The sequence below is a fragment of the Antrostomus carolinensis genome, unplaced genomic scaffold, assembly GCF_000700745.2.
Source record: "Antrostomus carolinensis isolate BGI_N321 unplaced genomic scaffold, ASM70074v2 scaffold17209, whole genome shotgun sequence".
In the NCBI taxonomy this organism is placed as follows: Eukaryota; Metazoa; Chordata; class Aves; order Caprimulgiformes; family Caprimulgidae; genus Antrostomus; species Antrostomus carolinensis.
Window position 1 is genome coordinate 29033 of NW_010336584.1, and position 22609 is coordinate 51641.

Sequence of the window (22609 nt, forward strand, 5' to 3'; positions counted from 1 at the left end):
CTCCCAACTAGCTTTAAAGCAATACAATGAAACAGTTGTTAATCATTTAGATTTTTGTGAGATCTTAACCTCATGAGTTCTTCCATCATGTGTGAAGATTTAGTACAGCAGAGGTGAATGTCTAATGTATGAAAGAGATTGTGATTAATCTTATTTATTTCTGCCTCCAAACCATTTTTTTCCTTGCAAAGACACATAGAAGTCTCACTCTTAAATTTAGGCAAAAAAAAAAAAATTGACAAATGAAAACTTAACTTTTTTTTTTTTTTCTAATTAGGAGCCTGAAACATGAAATAAACCTGAGCTCAGTCTTTTACATTAATGTTGATCACTAATAGGCATTACAATAAACATCTATAAGAAAATCCTGTGCTTTGAGGACCTTATTAGGCCCTCGGCATTTCTGTATGTCTTTACTACACTTTTAGGAACTTACCTCTTTTTCACATGCAAACTGTTTTATTTTTTGAGGTAGATCTTCTCATTTTCTGTAGATTATTGGATTCTTGCATTACTTCCCCTTTAGGAGATGCACTTGTCTTTGATTCTTGCTTGTTTGTTCCTGGTATCTGGAGGTCTGATATCAGTATTAAATGGTTTCTCATTTCTGTTGAAATGCGTCAGCCACTTTTGGTTGACACATTTCAGTTGAAATGTCAGTGTCAACTGGTTTTTGACTTAAGAGGTAAATATTTACACTGAGACAACCAGCACTGGTGTGACCAACCCAGATGTCAGTATCTGCATTGCTGCTTTAGTGTCAGATGTTGCAGCTGAACAAGTTCTCTGCAGAAAACCACAAAGGTGGCAGAGTTGGAAGTCTGAGAAGTCATTGTGCTTCTTAGAAAAAAATGGGGTTTTTTTGTAGAAAATACGCAGTTTGACTATCAAGAAAGCAGTTGTCACCAGATGGGCTCTTTTCAGATCACTACTACATTGCTATAGCAGATATCAATAAAATATTATCTATTATCTTTGATAGCAAAGTAAATACTAGGCTTCTAACAAAGTTCAGCCATGGAAAGCAAAAAGTTTCATGGATATGTCAAAGCATTACTTCATTTGCAATCCATTGTCCTGGCTTAATGAGGCTGGGTTTGATGTTAACAGCAGCTTTTAAGAGTATTTCTTTTTCTTTTTAAAGACAGAAAAGAGTGTGTATTCCAGACGAAAACGGAAGCTGGGATTACTCTGAGTTATCATGGCAACTAGGAGATTCCTTTATTTAAATAATTTCAAATTTCAAACCCTGCTTTTTAGTGGCAGACTGATTCCCAGTTGTTAGTACTACCAAGAATACAACTGGGTTGGGTCTTTTGGAGTCCTATGTAGTCACCTAAAAGGTTTCCATACAGCATTTTAATTGAAGGAAGTCTCTGTACTGGTAATAGAGCTTTTCCACATCAAAGCCACGTAGGGGAGCTAGACCACATGATATTTCCTCCCAGGAGACAATGTGTTTCATCTTCAAGAGGCTGCAGAGTCACCAGCTAATCTTCACAGGGCCTTTGTGGTTGGCAGGTATTACTAAGTCAGCCTGGTTTAGATGCCTCCAGTCACCCACATTCAAAATGTGGACACTGAAACAGAGAAAAGGAGCAGGTTTTCCATTTTCAGACACTCAGTGAAAATCTGTGTTTGGTTCCTAAAGTGAAACACCTGATTCTGTATTTAGAGTTTCTGCTTGTGGAAGTGCTGGGTTGAATGAATTCCAAAAGGCTCTGTTAGCCTGCTGGAGCTCTCTTTCTAAATCTCTAAATCCAAAATCCAGAACATATTTTTTTGTCTGAACAGGGAAACAACTAGCTGTTGAAAATAATTTCTATTCAGGTCACCACCTGATCAGGATTTAATTTTTCCTTAATTACTTTTTGTCTTTTCTAACTGAACTAGTGCTCTGTTCTCACAAGCCCAGACATTTGATTCCTGGCCTCGTGCGTTGCAGTATCCCGTTTGTTGCTGGTGTTTTGGATTACCTAGCGTTCGATGTAATGGGTCAACTGCCCTGACTAAAGGGGGAATTCCAGTGGTGATTCCATTGTCTGCACTGGGGTTTGGTTGGCACACACAATTTTTATAATGTCTTAACTCTTAATTATTATCATTGAAATAAATATGCTTAGATTATTATATAACAGAGAGAGTTTTTTCTTCTGTCAGGTGTCTGCTGGAGTGCCTCCAGAAGGGGATCAGAATGGCCTCATGGGGAGAGTGGATGAAGGCGTGGATGAATTTTTCACTAAGAAAGTGACAAAAATGGATTCAAAGTAAGTTCAAATTAAATTTAAAAAAAAAAAAGTTTTTAAAAAAATCATTCTGATATCTGGGCAAGTAGCACTTCTAAGTTGTATTTGACTTCTGTTCCAAATATCCAGAGTTGCTGTTGTCAAAGTCAGAAAATACCTTAGGAGTCAAGACATTGTGAATTCAATTACCCTTCCTTAAAAATGACTACTTCAAAATAAATTACTTTAATATACCATGTGGGGGGATTATTGACTAGTGTGTATTTTTGTAATTCACTTGACTTCATTTGCCCTTCAGTGGAGCTCATTAGAGCTGGAGCAGAGCTGAGTATTGGTTGAGGCTCTCATCTCCAGTGCTTGTAGTATACACCGGTGTCTCTGTCTACTGTGCTGTTGGCCACAGTGTTTTGATAAATGACAGTAGATTTACATTGTTTTAGAAACATGTTAAAGGCATGTCTGACCGATTTGCAGTATTCCAGATTTAGGCAATACATTCATCTGAAAGATAGGTCTCCTTCAGCTTTGTATTAGGATTATACAGCATATAAAATTGCTTTGTAGCTGGTTGTATATTTACAGAACTATGCACATACACACACACAGAAATACTTACATGAATAAATGAGAAAGCTAGGACAATTTCCAGACAACTTGAAATGACCTCTTCTGTGCTGTGTGTGACATCTGTTAAGGAAAATGGTAGGTGTTAACTGTTGGATAGGTGTGGCAGGGGAAGCAAATGCTTTAAAGTCACTGTGAGTTATAAATATCTATAGTGACATGTGAGGCCATGTGTGATATACTATGTGTAGGGGTAAAATTATGGTAGCTTTGAAAAATGGATTAGGCATGCTAAGTTCAAAGTGTTCGCAGACTTCTGCATTCTCCTGTGCTTCTCCTGGGTGCCTGCCAGCTGCTCATTTCAGATGTCCCTGTGAACTTGTAATATCTCTGTGTGCCCATCCCTAGCCATGCCCATGGCTAAGGATCTTTGCTCAATTTGCTGCACTGGTGGCCTTCTCTCCAGTTGAGGTGCTTATATGCAGATGTGTTGTGTGTCCATCTTTCCCCTCAAGTGTGAATACCCTGCTCATAAGATGCCTGTAGAAAATCTTACCGGCAGGTGGATTGTTCTGAGGTTGGTTTTGGTTGGGTTTATTTTGTTTGTTATTTTTGGTTTGGGGTGATTATGGTTTTGGGGGGGTTTTTTTTTGAGGATGAGTATCTGCACTATAAACTTGACCTCTTTGTGTTCCTTATTGAGGTAAGGTGGCTGTGCCAGCTAGTTTCTATTTCAAGCAGGACCCTTAAGGGACAAGATCCCCCAAAAGCTGTGTGAATCATGTGCCTGGATCAGTTGTTCTCTTTTAACTAATGTGCAGATACAAACTGGAGGCAGTGCACTCTGGAAACAGAGCAGAGTGAAATCGTATGTCCATAGACAGCTTGGGCAGAGCTCCACTGAAGCAACACCTTGCTGGTGTTGGAAACAGCTGGGTGCCCAGTGCAGATGAAATGGCTGCCTCTCTTCGTTATACCATGCATGAAGCCAGAACAGGAATTCTCAGGACAGTGTGATCAATGTTAATTGTCCAGTTTTTAATTTAGAGAGACCAGCTAATGACTGCACCTAGGGTAACATATGAATCATACAAAAGGTTGGCTTTGCCCAGGAGATGTCATTAGGTACTGTTTAAAAGAGAGAGGAGGGGAGTAGAGAAGAGTTTAAAATGTCTGTGTCTTTTATTAGGAAACCATCAACTAAAAGTTCAGACAGCAGTGAGCCCTGTGAAGCAGGTGATGAGAAGAAGAAAAGGGACTCAAGGAAGAGTGGCTTCCTTAACTTAATCAAATCAAGAGGTTCCAAATCTGAACGTCCCCAGACTGTGCTGGTGGCAGAGGAGCCTTCTTCGCCCAAGGTTGCTACAAAAAGTCCAGCTGTGGACACAAGCAAGAAAGAGGTAAAACCTGCAGAGCAGAATGGTGGTGCAGAGCGGTCCGAGGAGTTAAAGACACCAGATTCACTGGAGGAAGCACAGCCAGATGATGCTGCAAAAGCTGAGAGGGGTGACAGCAAAGGAAGCCCACAAGGAGGCCGGAGGTATGGCGTGCAGGTGATGGGCAGTGGACTTCTCGCAGAAATGAAAGCCAAGCAGGAGAAGAGAGCAGCCTCTGCTCAGAAGGTGAAGGCAATTTGATTTCTCTTGAGTTGTTGAAAAAAATAGCAAGAGCTACGTGTCTTCAGGGGAGGGGGATTGGGTGTACAAGGGTTGGTGGCTGGGGCTTGACACATCAGTCTTGCTTTCCACCAGGGATTCTGGTGTTCCTGCAAGAGGATTGCTCTCTGCTATTCTGTTTGAACATTAATATCCTGGCCAAGGGCTAGGCTGCACATGTGGAGCAGGAGAAGGCACCCTTAATCCTGCACTTTCTCTCTTCTTGAGGAGGAGGTGATACCACCTCTTGCACTTGATGTCTAGCCATCACAAGCACAGCAGTTGGCAAGTCATTGTTTGCATGTATTACGGAGTAATTTTTGGGTGACTAGTAAGCACAGCTTGGATGTCTCCACTGTATATGGTGTGTGGTTTGCTCATGGGTAATGGAAACATGCTTTACAAAAGGTAAAGCTGGGACAGACTTCTTACTGTGTGTCCCCTGCACACTGGTACCTCAGGTGTTTGGCAGAGTTAACTACAGTGGTAACTATCTGTACTCTTCTCTTTTGGAAGATAATGTAGAAAGGTGGAGAGATGTACTGTATTTTAAAGTATATATTCCATGCAGAGAAGTAAATCTGACTTCCAGACACTGTTTACAGCTATTCAACTTACACTTTTCTTGTTGCATTTTTTTATTTTTAAGTTCTTTTGTACAACACAGAATTATTTTTATGCCTTTGATTTTTGTAATTCAAATACTAACGCTCAAAGAAAATAAGCCTACATTAAAAAAAAAAAATTGATTCCCAGTTAGCTGTCTGGATTCCCTTCACTTTCTCCTCTGTTAAGTGCTTATGCTGGGCTGGAACGCTGCTTCACTTCGCAGACGTGCAGAGTGGAATATCCTTGGGTTGCTCCAAAGCATTTGTGCTGACCTATTTTGCCTGTTGCCCATTTGCCATTGAACTTCCCCCATTATCTTCCCCTGCTTCCTCCCAGCTGCAGTTGGCATGTTGTAAAATTACCAAAGGATCAGCCTTTTTTTCACTCCTCTCTTCCTCTTCAGCATTGTGAAACCACCACAAACATGCAGGACACTCAAATGCTATCCATTTCCCACCATTACCCCCCATAATTTGGAAGGTGTTACCTTGTGACAAAGCTCATCTACAAGCTTTGCTGTGTTTTCCTTCCTTTAACACATTGCAGAATTGTCTTGCTGTGACCAAGCAAGGCACCCGAAGTTCATTTTTTACCTTTCTTCATAGTGCTTCACATGATGTCTAAACTATTCCTACAGATGCTGGAGTCTTGTAGTGGGCACATTCAAATTAACACGGTAGTCTATGACTGATTAAAGGGATCTTCAGCTTAAAAACAGTTTTCCTAAAGAAATTACCAGTTCCCACCTTTCTCATTGGTGCTGAGTAGTCTCATTGATTTCTAAAACATGAAGTTTCCAAGTAAAATGACACAAGATTTTGCTTAAGAGTGTTATGCTCTGCCTTTGACTAACGAAATACCAAGCTACTGCAAATTATATAAATTTGTACAACTGCATAAATTGTGTGTGTGCTTGGTGCTCTTCAGGTTCTTAACACTGGTCATCTGTTTGTCAGATCTGGAATGATATGAGTGAGGTCGAATATTAGCATGTGTGACTTTTTTTTAAGTGGGGACAGTAAAAGTCCTCTGATGAGCTTTTGTAGCATTGGCTGAAAACTTGAATTTCATCTATCAAAAATAAAAATTGTTGCGTTTTCCCAATATTTTTTTCCACCCCTTGCTTTTTTACTGTTATAAAAGGTTAGTACCCCTCTTCTTTCAGGCTTAATCTTTTTTTTTTATTAGATTTTGTAAAAATTGGTATTTATGGATTGCAAAAGTAGGTTTTTTTTTTTTTTTTTTTTTTTGAGTGACAGGAAGACTGAATTGCAATAGGAATCTGTACACAGCAGGGCACTGAGTTATCAATCCTTAATGTTGTCCAGATCATACACAATTGAACTGCTGCTCAAAAGAATTTTTCACATCCTCCATCCTAGATTGCAATATCAAATAATTTAGTTTTGCACTTTTATTCATGATATTCATGAAGACGAAAATCATACAATATCCTGATGGTTGAGCTACAGAAGACAGCATCCTACTGCTGTTACACTGTTTGGGATGGGTATGACATAAACTTCCCTACCATCTTCAGCTTTATCAGAGTTCCAGGATGATAGAAAATTGTATTTTCCTTTAAGGTACAGATGGCTGCTTATACTCTGAGCTATTTTATGTGAAAACAGAACCAGAAGGAATTTACTATTTCATTCATACCCTGCCACAGTCTTGTTAGATACAAGTGACGAGCAGGTGCACAGTAGATGGAAAGATAGTAAATGCTTTTTTGTTTTCTGTTGGTTGGAATACAGCGTGCAAATTGTCGTTAATGGTACAGATGAGTGTTTGCAGATTAGTGCTGCCGCTTGGCAAACGTAAAAAAGATCTTTTAGCTCCATCTAGTGTTTACAGACTGAATTTTTAAATACCTCGAGCAAGACCTATGAGCAGAGCAACATCATCTGCAACCTGATTCTTTGCTTTAGATGGCACCCAACTCAGCAGTGTTTCCCAGCCTGGCATGAATTCCTATTAAAAGTAGAGCCTCGTCATTATTTATCTGCATGATAAATTCACCTGCATTTCTCTGATGTGATTGACAGCTTCTCAGAGTAAATTTTTGCAGCAAGTGTTTAGTGTTGTCTTGGGACCATAGGCAGTTTGTAATGTGTAACCAAACATGCTAACATCCTAATTGCATTTTCAAGTACTACACTAATAGATACCAGCACTGGCTTTTGAACTTGTCTCTCTGTACATGGTCATATTTCCCCAGCTGTCCTGTAACCAGGGAGGGAGGAAGGAGCTACAGTGAAATTAATTTTCATATTGTCATCCAGCTCTCTTCAAAGTAATTTACTGAGGCTAAGTGTTATGCATATATCTTCAATATTTACATAGGAAAATTAGAATTTTGGTGAAAATTTATGAGAATTCACATTCCATGTAGAAATTGTTCGTAAATTCAGTTCTCAAAGCTTTTGTTTCCAGGGTGTGGAAGAAAAATACAGTAAGTGGAGAGTGATATTCCCTTCAAAAATATATAGCCAAGACAACCTTACAAAGAAACACGTGGCTTTAGGAGGTAGAGGGGTGAGAATTTAGCCAAAATATCAATGACAGTCAAGAAAAAAAAACCTGAGTTTTCGTCCAGTGGTACGAAGCATAATGTTCCTGCTGGCTTTGGAGGGGACTTTGTTTTGTCTGTACAGGCACCGTAGATTAGCATTCTGGCCCTATAAGTCATTGCATTTCTAGAGTGCTTCTACCAGAAGACTTTGTTGTTTGGCTTACACGTGCTTTTTAACATACAGATTATTTTACACTTGAAACCTGTAGAAATATAATCCCTTAGAGTGGATAGTTATATCTGTATCGAGGTAGTTTTACAGTACAGGAAGTTTAATGACAATTGCAATAGCATCCTCCTTAATGTGGTATGCCATTTTAAGTGCACATTGGTACTTAGTGGAGAGGTCAGGAGGTAGCATTACTGTGCCAGGTCTTACACGGGAAGGGCAGGCACTTAGCATCTCCATGCTTTTCTTTGTTGTATTAAAAAGAGGCTTTGTTTCAGGAGCTGTGAGGTTACATGAGCAAAATTGAGGTATTGGTAAATCTGTGAGGCCAGTCACACTGTTTTCTGCATTGATCCCCAAAATTTACTTCTCCTGAAATGCCTGTGTTGAATTACTACCATGGGGGAAAGATGCCTGACCAGCATGGATATTCAGAGATCATTCCTTTATGTTTATATTTGAAATACTATTTTCACTCTAAATCTGTCAATTTTTCTATAATTAGTATGTGCTGCTGCTACTTGTAAGCATTCTCTTCCTTCCCACATTTCCTGTTGTCCACTTTTTGTCTACGTGCTGTACACAGGAGTCTTTAGATAGTAAACTCCAAAGGGCAGTGATCATGTTTGATGTATGCTGCGTGGCATGTGGTGGAGGTTTCGGAATGGTATGGGACAGTCAGATCCCAGCACAAGTCATGCAGAGTTGGTGTTGGAGTAGTAGTAGGAGTGTCCTAAACCTGTCAGCTTGACTTATGTGTGGGTGTATAACCAAATGCAGTGGTCATCAGCACAAACCATTTGCTTTAAGTCATTTGCCACACTGTCTCAAAATAGTAAATCAAGATCAAGACTGAAGCTGCCTCCAAAAGTCTATCCTCACTTTTTTAGTTTCAAAAAAATCTCACTTTTTTGCCTAGCCTTATCTTTATAAGACTTTATCTTATAGTATATCCTTCACTTATTTATATTCACATTTTGCATCCTCCCATTTATCCCTCCCCTTGAGCTTTGGTAGCAGGTAAGGCAGTGAAAGGAGGCTGGTTCTTTTACAAGCACATCGGCTGCGTATCTAAACTTCTGGTGAACACGGAGGTTTCAAGCTCGCTTCGGCTAGACCTATGATATGGCAAATGTCTTTGCACCTTTTCTTTTGAGGCCAGGTTGTTAGGAAAGCTGTTCTTGAGAACAGAAGACTTGGTAAAATATCAGCACATAAACAAGAGGCCCCCTTTCTTTAGAGGTGCTGAGCATCCAGCAGCCCTTGTGATGGATAGCTTTAAACACCTTTCAAAAAGTAAGGTCTCTTTGTTTTTAAAGCAATCCTGTAAATATGTGGCCACTGCTGCAGTTGTTAGTTTATCTAAAATAAAAAGTTATTGTATTTGGAAGAGCATGTGATCCATTCAGCAGTCTTACATTCAAAATCTAGATCTTCAGAAAAAGACTTTTTATTTTAAACCTAAACAAATAATTTTTAAATAGAGAGCTACCTTTGGAGAAAAGACTGTTTCCAACTAGCACCTTTAGTTTCAACTCCTGTACGTTAGCAGACCTGTCACTTAGGAGGCAGAGTGTCATTGCAGCTTTGCTAGGTGTGTGTCAATATTAGTTATCAAACCAGTGTTGTTTTCTTCCTACTTAGATATCCAAGACCTGGAAGAGAAACAAGGAGAGAGAATCTACTGTTTATTACTATCACTGCTTCCTCTGCCTTATGACTTCCAAAATAGAGCTTTTTCTAACAGAACCACTGAGTTGTATTAACTGCAGATATATTATTAATATGGGAGCTTTTCTCACTCTTTCAGAAACTTGGGAATGACACAACTCCCAGAGAGTCTTTTGACACGGCGATGAGCTCAGAACGACTGGATGGAAGTGGTACAGGTACATTTTGATTTTCTTGATATAAACTCTTTCTAGAAAATACAAAGTGCCTAACCTCAAAATTTCACTTCCCTCTCCAGATTGTGTGCGTACAGTTGCTTAAGCAAAATATGAGCCTATGCTAAGTGGAAAGGATTAGAAACAAAGCTCACTTTTTGTACTGTGTTTGGCAGCACTTTTCATGAAGTCAGCTCAAAGGATGAGTTAAGTAATGGGATTAGCAAAGCTGAAGCCAGGAGCCAGCAAAAATGTCTGCATGAAGAATTGAAACTCCTGAATACACCTGATGACTTAAACATGACCAATTTATAATGTTTATAGTAGTCAGTGCAGGTACCAGCTTGAGTTGTCCTGGTTTTTAGCTGTTAGAATAGACTTTTCATAGGCAATGGCAACTGGCTCTTCCTAGGGTTTAGCTGACTTGACTGAAGCCAGGGCTCTTTGCAAAGCTGTGGACGCTGCATGTGTGCACAAAATGACTCCTCATCACGTACAAAGAGGAGTCCAGCTTTGCAGTGTTTACAGCACCTATTCCCACTGCAGCTACTCCTGCTGAGCACTATCCAAGAGGGCCTTGTCAAGCTGTAGTTCTGAGCTCTGTTACAATGCAGCTGTCTGAGCACGAGATGAAGTGCTGGTCTCTATGCATACATGCAAACTTTTGGGACTGGCTGGTGAAATGTTCAAAAGGAGTTCAGCTCTGGTGGTTTGTGCACACTATGTTCACTGGACGAAAGGAGTGGGCTGAACCAGGAAATCCAGGTCTGATTTCTCAACAGTGGTGCTAGGTATCCTGCAAGCATGGCACGTAGGGTTGCCACAACATACAGAAAGAAGGCTGAGAAACCAGGCTGAAATCAAATCCAAATGTGGCCATCTTGGCTGAATGCTTCAGAAATGGATTTTGAGATTTTACACCTTTCTACAGCTAGTTTTAAAAGACAGCATATTCAGAGCATGCTGAACTCTATAAATCAGCGCTTTTAAAACCTGCTTATCTTTTGAGGAGGACCTTGTGTACTATATGTGTCTCCTGATGTCACCAAACTGAAGGCAGAGGAGCAAGAACAGTCTGTGCTCAGGGTGTTAGAGTAGCTGGGGGTGTCTGATCCCAGTTTTTCTCTGGTTCTTGTCTCTGTGTATGACACATTTCACCTTCCACCTCACTGCACTGTGCATGCCCCTTCCTTTTGGCCTCCAGCTGTCAGTTCTTTCTTTACCACTCTTGCTTGAGAGCTCCCCGAGGTTACCCTTCGCTGTTGCGACTACAGTTTCTCTTTGTTTTGGGTTAATTTATTTTAACTTACTGGGTTCTAATGGTATTAGCAGGCCTGGGGTTAGGAAGGCAGGAAAGAGAGTTAATAGAAAATTGATGCTGAAGGAGAGTGAGGGGGTTTTTTATTCTTTGCTTTACGTCTGGATATCGCCTGCTTTTTTGTATGCCTACACACACATGTGGAGCATGAAGGCCCATTGCATGCATGCAGACACAAACTCTCCCTGTCACACACTCACACAAACATGTGGGTCACACAACTCTCTATGCTTTCCTAGAGTTTAACTCCAGGTGGGCTGAAAAACAGTTACATAAGCTGGAAAAAGGTATTTGAGATTTGCTTGCAACAAACTGTATCAAGTCTCCTCCCTCCCACTGCCATTAAACTGTCTCTGCTCAGCACATTTGTAACAAGTAGGATTTCTGAACGGGAATAGCAGGTAGGTAGCTCAAGACAGCGTCTGTGGGCACATAGTTGGCTTTGCCAGGTACCAAGACTACCAGTCTGTGTTTCAGTTAGTCTATAATTCTCTTCTGAGAATAACGATGTGACAGTTGTTGAAACTCTCAAGCTAGCATAAAAGTTCCAAAATTATCTTTGTATCTGCTTCATAAAAGTCTTCAACCTTCTCAAAGCTGCAAAGAAAGAAAGTAGGTCAGGCATTTTGCTTGTCTACAACATAGTGTCCAGCAGGTTTTCTACCAACTTGCATGCACAGCTAGAGAGGACTGATTTATTGCTTGGAAGTCAGCACAGCTTTCTCTGTAAATATCTTGATCTTTGTTTGCGATGTGTAATATGCTGATAAACTTGCTAATGTATGGAAACCATAATCCATATACAGTGTTATTAGATAAATCAAAATATTATACAAAGAATATTTGACCTCAGCTAAGTTTCAAAATCTCCTCTAGAGCTTGCTAGAAGCAACAAATAACAAGAGGTAGCCTGCTGATCACACGTTTGGGATTTATTTTCTGGGCCAGGATTTCTCTGTTGATTTTGGATAGCCAGCCTTTTGTCTGTAGAGGCACAAAAGAGCCAAAGCCTGCCTTTTCCACTGATCCATCACTGCTTTCTCAGCAGGTAGGCTGTACCATCTGCTCCCAGAAATATGAAGGGAGTATAAGGTCCAGCCAGCCATCACCCCAAATACGTTAAAAAGAGGGACATGCCATCACCTCTGAGGCAATTGAATTATGAAGTGTAGCACGTGCAAAATTGATGGGTTTATATGCTTTTACTGTGATGATTTTGAATGAAATATTAACGATCCTCTTACACACTCACACTGCAATGCAGCAGTGACATGTGAGCTAATGATTATATTTTCCACACGAGCATGCCTGTGCACAGAGCGTTCTGTGTTGCAGGAGACTTTATTTTACCTGTCTCTTTATTCTAGTGCCTAAACTACAGCAGACCCTTCCAGAGAGTCGGTTTGCCTTGAATAAAGGTGACTCCATCTCAGCATCATCAGAAAAAAATTCAAAAGTTGAACCAAAGGCCGAAGCTGGTGCAAAAGCAAGAAGTTCTTCCAATACACCAACCAGCCCAAAACCTCCACTGCAGTCAACAAAGCCCAGCCTGGCAGGACGACCTACGGTGCCACAGAAACCACGCTCTGCCTCTCGTACTGGTGAGGAGCTCTTCTGGGCATTTGTTATCCCCAGCTGGGTACTTCTGAGTGATGTTTGTGTGGGCTGTGGAGGAGATGCCCATGGCCACATCCCAACAGAAGTTAAATGTAGAGGGTTCTTCAGTCACTGGCTCTTGACTTGCATCCTTCTTGCATCCACCTCCCTCTGCCCTAATTCAGATAAACTTATTAAAATGGTTTAATCTGTGATCTGCAATAGTAAAGCCTGAGGAGAAGCAATAGCAGTAGCAGCCAAGCTGTTTTAAGGTAGCCTGCTTTCACAAAGAGGAGAGCATACAAAACTACTTCAGCATCAAAGCCCTATTGTAGTAGCACTGGCAAAAATAACTATTTTCTCTAAATACCTGGCTCTAAATACTAAAGTCCTTGGGGTTTTCTGTCAGGCTACTCCTAGCCCCTCGAGCAAATGGCTGTTATTCTTAATAACTTACACAAACCAATTGTCTCTAGCTCTCTTTTTCCTTGTTTTATCTTTGTTTCTTTCCTTATTGCTTTTGACTGGAAATAATTGTAACTGTGCTTTTATAACCCTACAAGACTGACAGTTGAATGACTATTAACTTCTCCTGTGTCCTAACCTCATGCCCAGATATTATCTCAAGGTTTCCAATAGTAGGGAATATTTCACCAGATCTCCCATACATTTGTCTGTCTGCTATTTAATAGGCCAACATCACAACCTTCTCTTCTAAAAGTACAGCTACTGCAGTTGAAGGGAATTAAATGCTAGTTACTGACTCCCCCATTAGTTATGGCAAATACATCTTATTAATTGCTAATGACTGAAAAATGTGAGCAGAGCCATCTGTAAGAGCTCGCAGACCTCTAGGCTTTTCCCATACTTGCTGTTGACCTTAGAAAGAAGTAGTTTCTGGTGAGGGCAAGAGGACAGAGGGATATTAAAGCCTCCTCCCTGCCCTTGATGTGTAACCTGAACATTACTTATTCTACCCACTGGAGTGCAGAGACTCTTTTTCAAGTACAGAATCACCTTCAGGTTTTAGATGGCTTTAATTTTATTTTATTGGCCATTTTAGAAATGGTCATAAAAGTAAGAGGTGCTGGGTAAGATGCTCATGAAGATGAATACAATAGGAAAGCATGGCTTCTTTGGTGCTACTTGATCTGTAAAATAGGCAATGTGTTATCTCAAAATCTGAGGTATCAGAAAGACCTCAGCTATCTGTTTCTACCAGCTCCTGTCTCCTGCAGAGAAAGCATACTGTGGGTTTAACACAGAGAGTAATTAATATTTACTTGTAATAGGCCAGCTCCTCAGGTGGCAGTAAAAGCAGCAGCATCTCTGTTGCAGTCTAACTTCTAGTACTTGCAGCAACCTGCTGGCTGAGCACACCCAGGTGACACGATGAAGCAGCCAAGCAATGATCCTGTTTCTGGTCTGGCTCCTGATGTTGCTTCCAGCCGTGTGGCCAAACTAATGGTAGCAGATCTTTGCTAAGTAATCTGAGGGCAAAGGAGCACAGCTGGGACGTCCACAAATTATCAAAGACTGAAAATGGTTCCTCAATAAAGCACATAACAGCTTTAGTTCAGAAATATATAGCAGTGTTTGCCAAGCACTGTGCTCATCCATATGTTGATACCAAGCTTCCAAAGCAACTGGCCTTACAGGCACATCAAAAGTGTGGAGAAGGTCCAAGAATTGGTGTATCTGTTCAGATCGAGTTGTTTGGAAGGTCATCACTTTCCTGGGATGAAAGTAAAAGAATGACTACTTCGTGGTGACTCCTCAACAGAGAGATAAATTCATTCCCATTAATTTCCAGTATGCAACTGAATTACCTCATTGTACACATATGCAATGCAGGTGATACTCTTGAGTTCCTTTTTCCTTCTGTCAGTACTGATCTATCTTCCTAGTTCCTCTGTTGCGTACATATGCCACTGTTTACTCCTTGGGAAGCAAACATACCAGCCGTTTGACTGTAGCTGTACTTCCCTGCTGTCCAAACAAAGGCTGTCTAGTGTAAGACTGAAAAGGTCTTCCTGTAAGAACTGTAAAGATGGTAGCCAACTTGCCATATATAACACATATCCAGCCTTTTAGTGAAACAGGATATCCAGATGGTTTAGACTATGGATTTGAATTTAAGTTCCAGAAGACAAAGTATTTTTTCTATTTAGAAAATCTTTGCAGATGCTGTCATGTTATTTACTGGCAATTTATTCCTGGAAGTACAGAGTTCTGTAGGCTATTTATGAGATTTGTTTCCCTGGTTCACTTTTATGCCTTACAACTGTGAAACAGGACATCTAAATTGATCAGTTCATTATGTTTCAGGATAATAAAAATATAAATAGAATAAATATTTCCAAAAATCCATCCAAAATCATTTTCAGCTGTTCTTTTTAAATTGCATACTTCTGTCTTGCAGGAAATTCAGTTGGTCCCATCAGATTTGTATTTGTGCTACAATAGCAGTACATGTTAAAAATGCTGAAATTGAGATATTTGCTTTGGCTATTAAAATTCTTTCACCTGAATTGAGGGCCATCATGCATTCTCTTGACATAATGTAAATTCCTGAATCCTTTTTCTGACACAGATTCCAGCTGTTTCTTGTTTGTGTATTGTGTTGAGGTTTGGCCCAACATAACAGCACCGTTTCTGGAATCAACAGCGCAAATATAACTTCTCACCCCTTTTTTTTATGGTACTCCACAGAGGATGCTCCGGAGTCTCCCTCCGGCCCCAGTTCTCCAAAAGTTGCCCTGCTTCCACCTGTGCTGAAGAAAGTTCCTTCCGATAAAGAAAAGGATGGTCAGAGCAGCCCCACAGTCAGATCCTTTTCTCAAGAAGGTAGGAGTGTTGGTATAACTATTGTTCCAGCACACGCTGTCTTCTACTAGAATTCGATGTGTCATTGTCCCCTGATTTGTCTTCACTTGGAAGGGAAGAGGGTTATTCATTTGGAAGGAAAAAGAGCAAGGAAAGTGTATCTGGTCACCTGTTCCCCATCTCCTCCACCCATGGATTGGTGCTCTATATTTTCTTCCTTTGATCAAACCAAGTGAAAAATGAATCCCTTGGTATTTATAATGTAGCTGAGCAATTAAGACACTCTTGTGTATATTATGGTTTAGTTTGGTCTGAATTGAGATGCTGATTGATAATGGTCACAGCAGCCATGACTTTACTACTTGGAGCCAGCCTGTTTCTCTGTTTCTACTCCTCCTTTCTGTGGAGTTGCTGCATGTGACTGGGCCTACCTCCTCCTTGGGCAACGTGTCTCTGTGTGCTAGGCCAGGGCTTTGTACCTATTACTCACAACAGTAGGCTGCTGCCTTCTCTTTGTTCCTTTTCATGTGTGCGCTGGATCTCCACTTCTGCTGATGTGTCTGTTTGTCCATAGTTGGATCTTAGAAGAGATAAGGCTTCCTCTGATAGCGTAGGATATGTGGAGAAGTAGTCTCAGAAATATTGCTCAGTGTGATGATAGCTGAGGACCTAGGGACACCTAGGTTTGACACCTGGGGATCTTTTTTCCTGGGACTCTACTCAAGAAGGAGAGTGAGCCCCATTTCCATCCCAAGGAGATTCCCATCACTTAAGCTGTGACACAAAGGGGTGCACTTTTACACTCTGCTAGCAGTTTGAGTGTAGGATGGGAGCAGATGAGTCAAGGCAGGTATGTAACACTGAGTTGTGAAGACTGAGCAGTTGTGTTGCCCAGAGAGCACACTGTTACCCTCTAGATGAGAGGAAGGGCAAAGCCATCCCCAAAGCAGGATGATCCAGAGGTGTATTTTGAGAAGCTTCTCCCTTTCTCTCCTGAAACTACCATTTCCTTTATGAAACGACTTACCTCACAGTCTGGGTTTTGCTTTGCTTGGCAAATAGCTGCTGTGGTGGCTACTGTTTGGTGACTGCATGTCAACACATGGGATATCTGTCTACAGATTGTGGCTCTCGCTTCAACCACCTGTATGATGCTGTTGGGCTGTTCTTGTGCCATAAAAGTAGCGCAGCAGAACCACCACAGTCTCACTGAGATATGTAGAGCTAGTAGGACATGGCACCATCAAGGACTTCTGTGCCTGGAAAGGGCTGAGGGTTCAGATGGTCCATGTTGCCAAATGCTGCAGCAGTTTGTGGCTCAGGGTCCAGAAAGGGCATCAAGGTGTCTGAAATGCCTCTCGGTGACTGGCATTATGAGGGCTGGAAGGCAGAACAGAGCCTGGTTTTTTTTCCTGCCCTTGGTTCCATCAGAGTCTGTTCTGAGACAGGTGAACCGGACCTACAGTTTAGGGATCAGACTCACTAGACTGGAGGCATCATGTTGAGAATGGTTGCAGTCAAAGGCTCTCACCACAGCAGACACTCAGCTGCTGTCTGATAACTGCATACACTAGATGCATACACTGCATACATTGTTTTCTCAACCAGCTTTTCACCAGACTGCAAGAGAGAAATTGTTGCTGCACAACAAGAGAAACACAATGTAGTGGGACGTACTGCAGATAAATTTCAACTTGAGGTTAACCTTGCTGTTTCTGTGCTCTTTGCCTTTTCCATCTCCCTGTCATGAGAGGGGACATACTGGAGAAGCAGGGAATTCGGTATCATAACTACAATTCTTTTGTGTTACAGCCATCTCTAGCACAGCCCAGATTTTACAGGGTTTTGCAGTTGGTAGTTGTCACCTGAGAAGAGGGACAATCACTTTATTTTTAAAATGTATCTGCTGTTTGCAAATCCTTACACAAAAGGGGTCAGATGCTGTGCTTTCCTCACTCCTTGCTCCCTTAGACCTCCACAGATGACTTGGCCAAACACAGGGCTTTGTAGTTGCCACTGCAGTGCGCTGTATGAATTTTATCAATAGTAGTTGAGAATGGCTAAAATTGGAATTCTGGCTCCTTACAGCGCTGCTATGCTTTGCATAAAGTTGTTTGGGAAATTAAGTTCTGATTCTTTTATTTTTTTCTTCTTTTTCAGGTTTTTCTTTTCTTTTTTACTGTTCTACTTTCTCACTCAGTCATTATTCTGTCCTTGCTTTCTGCCACCTTTCAGGCTAGCATGCTCAGTTTATTTCTGCAACTGGTAAATCACTGCAAATCTGCCTAAGTTAGTAAACAAAATTGTATCTCCTGCAAAACAAAGTTGCAAATTAGATGATACTTGATTATAAAATTGCTTTATGTTGATGATTTTAACTGTACTCTGTGGGACAACCTCAAAATGCACCTCTTCACACAGCATGCCTGTAAGATTGGGCTGCAGTTACCACCATACACAAATATCTGGACTAAATTTAAGCAGGGATCTGGCATATTGATTAGATGGGGTAGATAAGTTAAATAATTTATAATTACTTTCCATATGTGAGCCTACGGAACAGCTTAGGGGTATAAATGAATCCTTTTCCCTGTTAGAGCAAACAGGAGATTGTCAAAAAAGCGATACTGCTCATGACTGTGCCAAGCCATCATCTGGCAGCGTGAAAACCACTTTGGGGCAGTATTCTACCAGTGCAGAAGAGAAAGCGACTGTGCTTGGGCAGAGGAAGGCACAGCCCACGGCTGGTTAGAAGTTTTCATTTTTCATCGAGACAGTGCTTGATAACTGGCACTAACAATTGTTAAGAAACTGCAATAGCAAAGAAGCCACAAAAGGGTGTGGGTTTGTCATTGGATTATGAGAAAGGTAAAAGTCTCATGGGATGCTAATCATGGTTCTGTCCCCATGCAAAATACATGGCGTGAAAACATTGCCAGACAAGAACTGTGCATGCATTTTTCCTTTGTGGCGACACCAGGCAGCAGTACTGTGCAGCTCCTGCAGCCCCTCAGCCAAGCGGGGTCCTTGCAAGCTCTGACTGCTGGTTGCAGTGGGGCTGGCACGCTGCCCTGTAAGCACGGGGCAGGCAGAGTCTCCGGTGCTCTGTGTGCTCATGTACCTTTCCTTCTTGAGGTGAGTGCGCTCAAGTATTTCGAAATACAGTTCAGCCTGAATATTGTTAGTGCCAGTTTCAGTACATCGCTCACAAAAGCATTTGAGAACTTAGTAGTAAATCAGCTTATTTTGACATAGTACTTTGCTTTTTGGCTGCATAAGCAAACAAAAAACCACCACAAGAACCCAAACCCAGCACTGTGCTGTGTGCTGCATGCTTAAGCCGTGCTTCCTGAAGAGCAGCTTTGACTGGCACTGAACTCAGTCAGTGGGCTATCAAAATGTTTGGTTGATCTGTGTTTTTAAAGTATAAAAGCTCCTGTTCTCAAATGGTATGTGTTTACATGCTTCTCTTTACCTCTTAACTGGTTTGTTGAAACAATGATTCAAAATTACTTTTTTTCTGAAGTTATTTAATGAGATATTTGAACATTTAATGCAGTTATGTTTACCCACAGTTTTTCTGTTTGTAAGACATCATGTATCCCTTTTGTAACATCCTCAGTCCAAAATGTATAAACTGATTTCCTTTTCATATTGTAGCATCAAACTTAGCACACCCAAACTTGGAATCTATCCTCCCCATATTAATCAAATTATTATATTTTAGCTTGTTTTAAGATAGCTCTCTGATAAAGTAAGTGTCAAAACCCAAGAAGCTACCACAGATCTACACAGGTCACCTGTGTATGGTTTCATTGGGGCAAGGGTAAGCTCTTGTGGCAGAAGCCTACTTGCAGTATGTGGACTTAAATGCCTGATATATTTCTCAGGTATTTTTGGGGCAAACTACCTGTCTTGGTTTATCAGGCCATAAACTAAAATGGCTGCTGCAAGTTGTGTTCTGGGTTTTGTTTAAAGAGTGGGGGCTCAAACAAAGGCCATGTAATTAGTAGGAGGTGCAAGTATCAAGAATGACTCCAAAATTTCCAGGTACCTATTTCTTTGAAAAGCAGTGGTGTTTGGGAAGGTGGAAACGCCTATATGTATTTTTTTTTACTGACTTTAGGTATCTTAATCCTCTCCAGTCCCATTAAATAGCTTTAAAAGCCTTTCTCAAAATCCTTTCCTCTTCTTTCTCAACTTGCAAAGCCAGGACAAGAATGCAGCAGGCATGTAGCTGCTGGCTCTCGTTTCCTCCCATATCTTGTCTACCAGAAATAAGGAAAGAAGTATTTTGGACTCAGGGGAATTGTTTGGGTAGCGAATGTGCTGTGTGTGCAGAGGTGGGTCTCAGCAAGACGCGTACTAGATGTGTCCGTTCTTTTGTCATGGCACAGATCCAGAGCTGGACAATGTCTGTGCCAAACAAAAATGAGCCAGAGCTTTCTGTCCCCTGTTTCACAGCCTGTTGGCCTGCACCAGCGCTGCCTGGGGAGTCGTGCTGTGTCCCCAGGGATACAGGGAGCATCCCTGCTGAGGCTGCCCCAGGGACTCGCCTCCCTCGGGACTCCTCTGCATTTTCCATGTCCCTTGTAGACCCTGTCACAGCCTGGCACAATTTGAAATGGCCACGGAGATGCATCAGTGACAGCCTGCTGCGTGTCTGTCCCTGCTGAGGCTGGAGCTGCGCACTGGTGACAGGGCAGGCTGTCCCTTGTGGTGGTGACACTGTGGGTGTGCAGGGAAGGAGAGGTGGTGCTCCATGGCCGCTGCCACTGCTGGTGCCCTGTGAAGAGAGGTGTGCACAAATGTGAGCAGGCACAAGGATCAGTGCAAGCCAAAGCCAGATGTCCTTATCTGAAATGGTGGAGCAAAGAAAGTCTCATAACTGTAACATTTAATTCTGTGGGGTTGAAGTGAGATGACTTGCAACAAAGTCACATTTAAGGACCAACTGTGTGTTTAAAGGTTCATTTTGATTGGAAGTACAAGATTTCTGAAGCTATCAATCCTGTGTATAGTAACCCTCTCTTGTTACCATAGCAATTTTAGACCACTGATTAGATCAGAAATGTTAACAAGGTTTTACAGCCGCCTTTCCATTTTATTTCAAAGCTTACAGGTTTGGGGCCTTACTGAGATTTGAGAGTGCTGGGTGAACAAAATAGGTACTGTTTGCTTTCAGATCGTGGGAAGTGGGTATGTCCTCCTGCTTTCTCCACTGCTGAGCACAGTGAGGTGCAGAGCCATGGTCTCAGCTGGAAGAGATGCAGCTTGGGCTCAGAGCTATGGGGTGTGCCCCCCATCAGGGAACAGGGAGGGCAGCGGGACCTGGCAGTGCTGGTGGGGCAGGGAGCGACCTTTTAGGTAACTTGGGTGCCAAGGTGTCTGTCCTGATTAAGGCTGCTGAGTCAGTAGACGTGTCCTGCCAGGGAGACGGGCGTGTCTGGGATGTGCGCCGCTGGTCTGAGGGGTGCCCAGCGAGGGTATCCACCTCAGCAGTCAGGAGTGCATCGTCTGAGACCCAGTTTGGCTGGAAAAAAGAATGCTGTTCTGGTTTTGAAGTGGTGTGATGAGAAGAATGGCTCCAGGCTGTTTCTAACTGTCCTGTTTATCCATGTCCTAGTGAAGTACTGAGTTTTCAATAGTTCAGGTTTGTCTTCTTGCCAACCAACAATGGAATAAAGTTTGCTCAAACTCTCTCTCTTCTCTCACCTTTTTCTGGCTTCAAGAATCAATGAAACTTTGCTATTCCCACTAGTGCAAAATAATTCAGTGGGAGCAGGAGCAGGTCCTATGTGCATGAATGACTTTTTATCACTATTATTTTTCTTCCTCTCTCTACTACGATCATTAGTAAGACCTATTTCTGTCTTATACAGCTGTGAAAAGAAGCCCTGGGCAGCAGTCTCATGAGTTCCAGGAACTGAAGCAGAGGTCCTTAAGTAAAGACGGCCATCAGGGAAGCAAGTCCAGTGACTCTGGCGAAGAAGCAGATAAAGATTTTATTTTTGTTTAGCAATCAGTACAAGTGCTTCATAGCGCAAGAGCTTTTTATAACAATCAGGGTACAGCAATCAACAGCCCTTCTAGCCAGCTGCTCTTTCACCACAGGTACATTTCTACACAGAAAACCTGATCTTCCAATCGTGATTTACAATACTCTCACTTGGCATTGCTGCAGTCCTTAATTTCTGTTCTGTACAATGCAGACGTTCCTTTCCATGCCTTTGCTAAAGCCAGCGGTTCTTTCATGTATTCTACTTGAATTTCTCTGAAGCAGCTACAGAGAGTGCCCTGCATTAGGGCATTTAGAAAGCAAAGCAAGTTTAACTGGACACTGTCTTACCCTAAAACACTGTACAGCAGGTAATGTGTTGTACTGCTGAATGTAAATGTGTCAGATCTGCACGTGACTTACCTATAAATATATTCTTGCGGTATGCAATTGCACATTGTAATTATATTAAAAGAGCACACTAATAAAATAATTTGTATAGATTATATATATTAAATGCTTGGGTATGGTTTTTACATTCTCCCATAGGGAGCTTCTTTCTTCCTGTTCTCGTACTGTACATAAAGCTCCAACGCTTACGTTTGTGTTCCGTCAAAAAGCACAACAGAGAAGGATTTGGATGACGTATAATCATGGTATGCTTCCATATTCATATATTAATGTATATAGTTGATTGGAATGAGGGCAATTGAGATTTTATTATTATTGGTGTTTTCTAGAGGCCTTCCTCAGTTCTGTCTGCATATTAGCTTCCTTTCAATGTGTAATTCTATGAGAAAACCAGTTTGACATCTGTAAAAACATTTCAGCTTTTGGGGGCGGGGCTGCAGATTTCACAGCTACCCACTTACAGGTTGAGGGGATTTTATTCATATGTATATTTGTAACAATAAAAATGATTTTACAACTGAAATGCTAATCTTTGTTTTTACTGTGCTATTTTTGGTCTAACGGTCTCTGCTTTTTAAATTATGACGTGTCAGGCAGACAAAGTGTGCAGTTAAGACAAAACCCTTATAATCTCTTCCTGCTTCTAATACACTGCCTGTTCCTGCTGTGAAAGGGACACACATATTGTCTTTGTAAAACTGCTGAAAGAAGATCTCTTTGCTAATGTCCTTTGTTGGGATCTTCAGCAAAGCAGCC

At 41.5% G+C, this 22609-nt stretch overlaps 1 protein-coding gene across 1 annotated transcript in view; it reads left to right on the top strand.

Annotated features, from left to right (window-relative positions):
* The window catches only part of LOC104530361 (F-actin-uncapping protein LRRC16A), a 51248-nt gene extending 28872 nt beyond the window's left edge, over positions 1–22376 (top strand). The window contains exons 9-15 of the mRNA XM_029086714.1: positions 2161–2267; positions 4000–4432; positions 9629–9707; positions 12390–12623; positions 15331–15465; positions 18042–18191; positions 21327–22376. Of these exons, the coding sequence (XP_028942547.1) occupies positions 2161–2267; positions 4000–4432; positions 9629–9707; positions 12390–12623; positions 15331–15465; positions 18042–18191; positions 21327–21463 (1275 nt within the window). The 3' untranslated portion in view covers positions 21464–22376. The remainder of the gene's footprint in view (positions 1–2160; positions 2268–3999; positions 4433–9628; positions 9708–12389; positions 12624–15330; positions 15466–18041; positions 18192–21326) is intronic.
* The last annotated feature ends 233 nt before the right edge of the window (positions 22377–22609 follow it).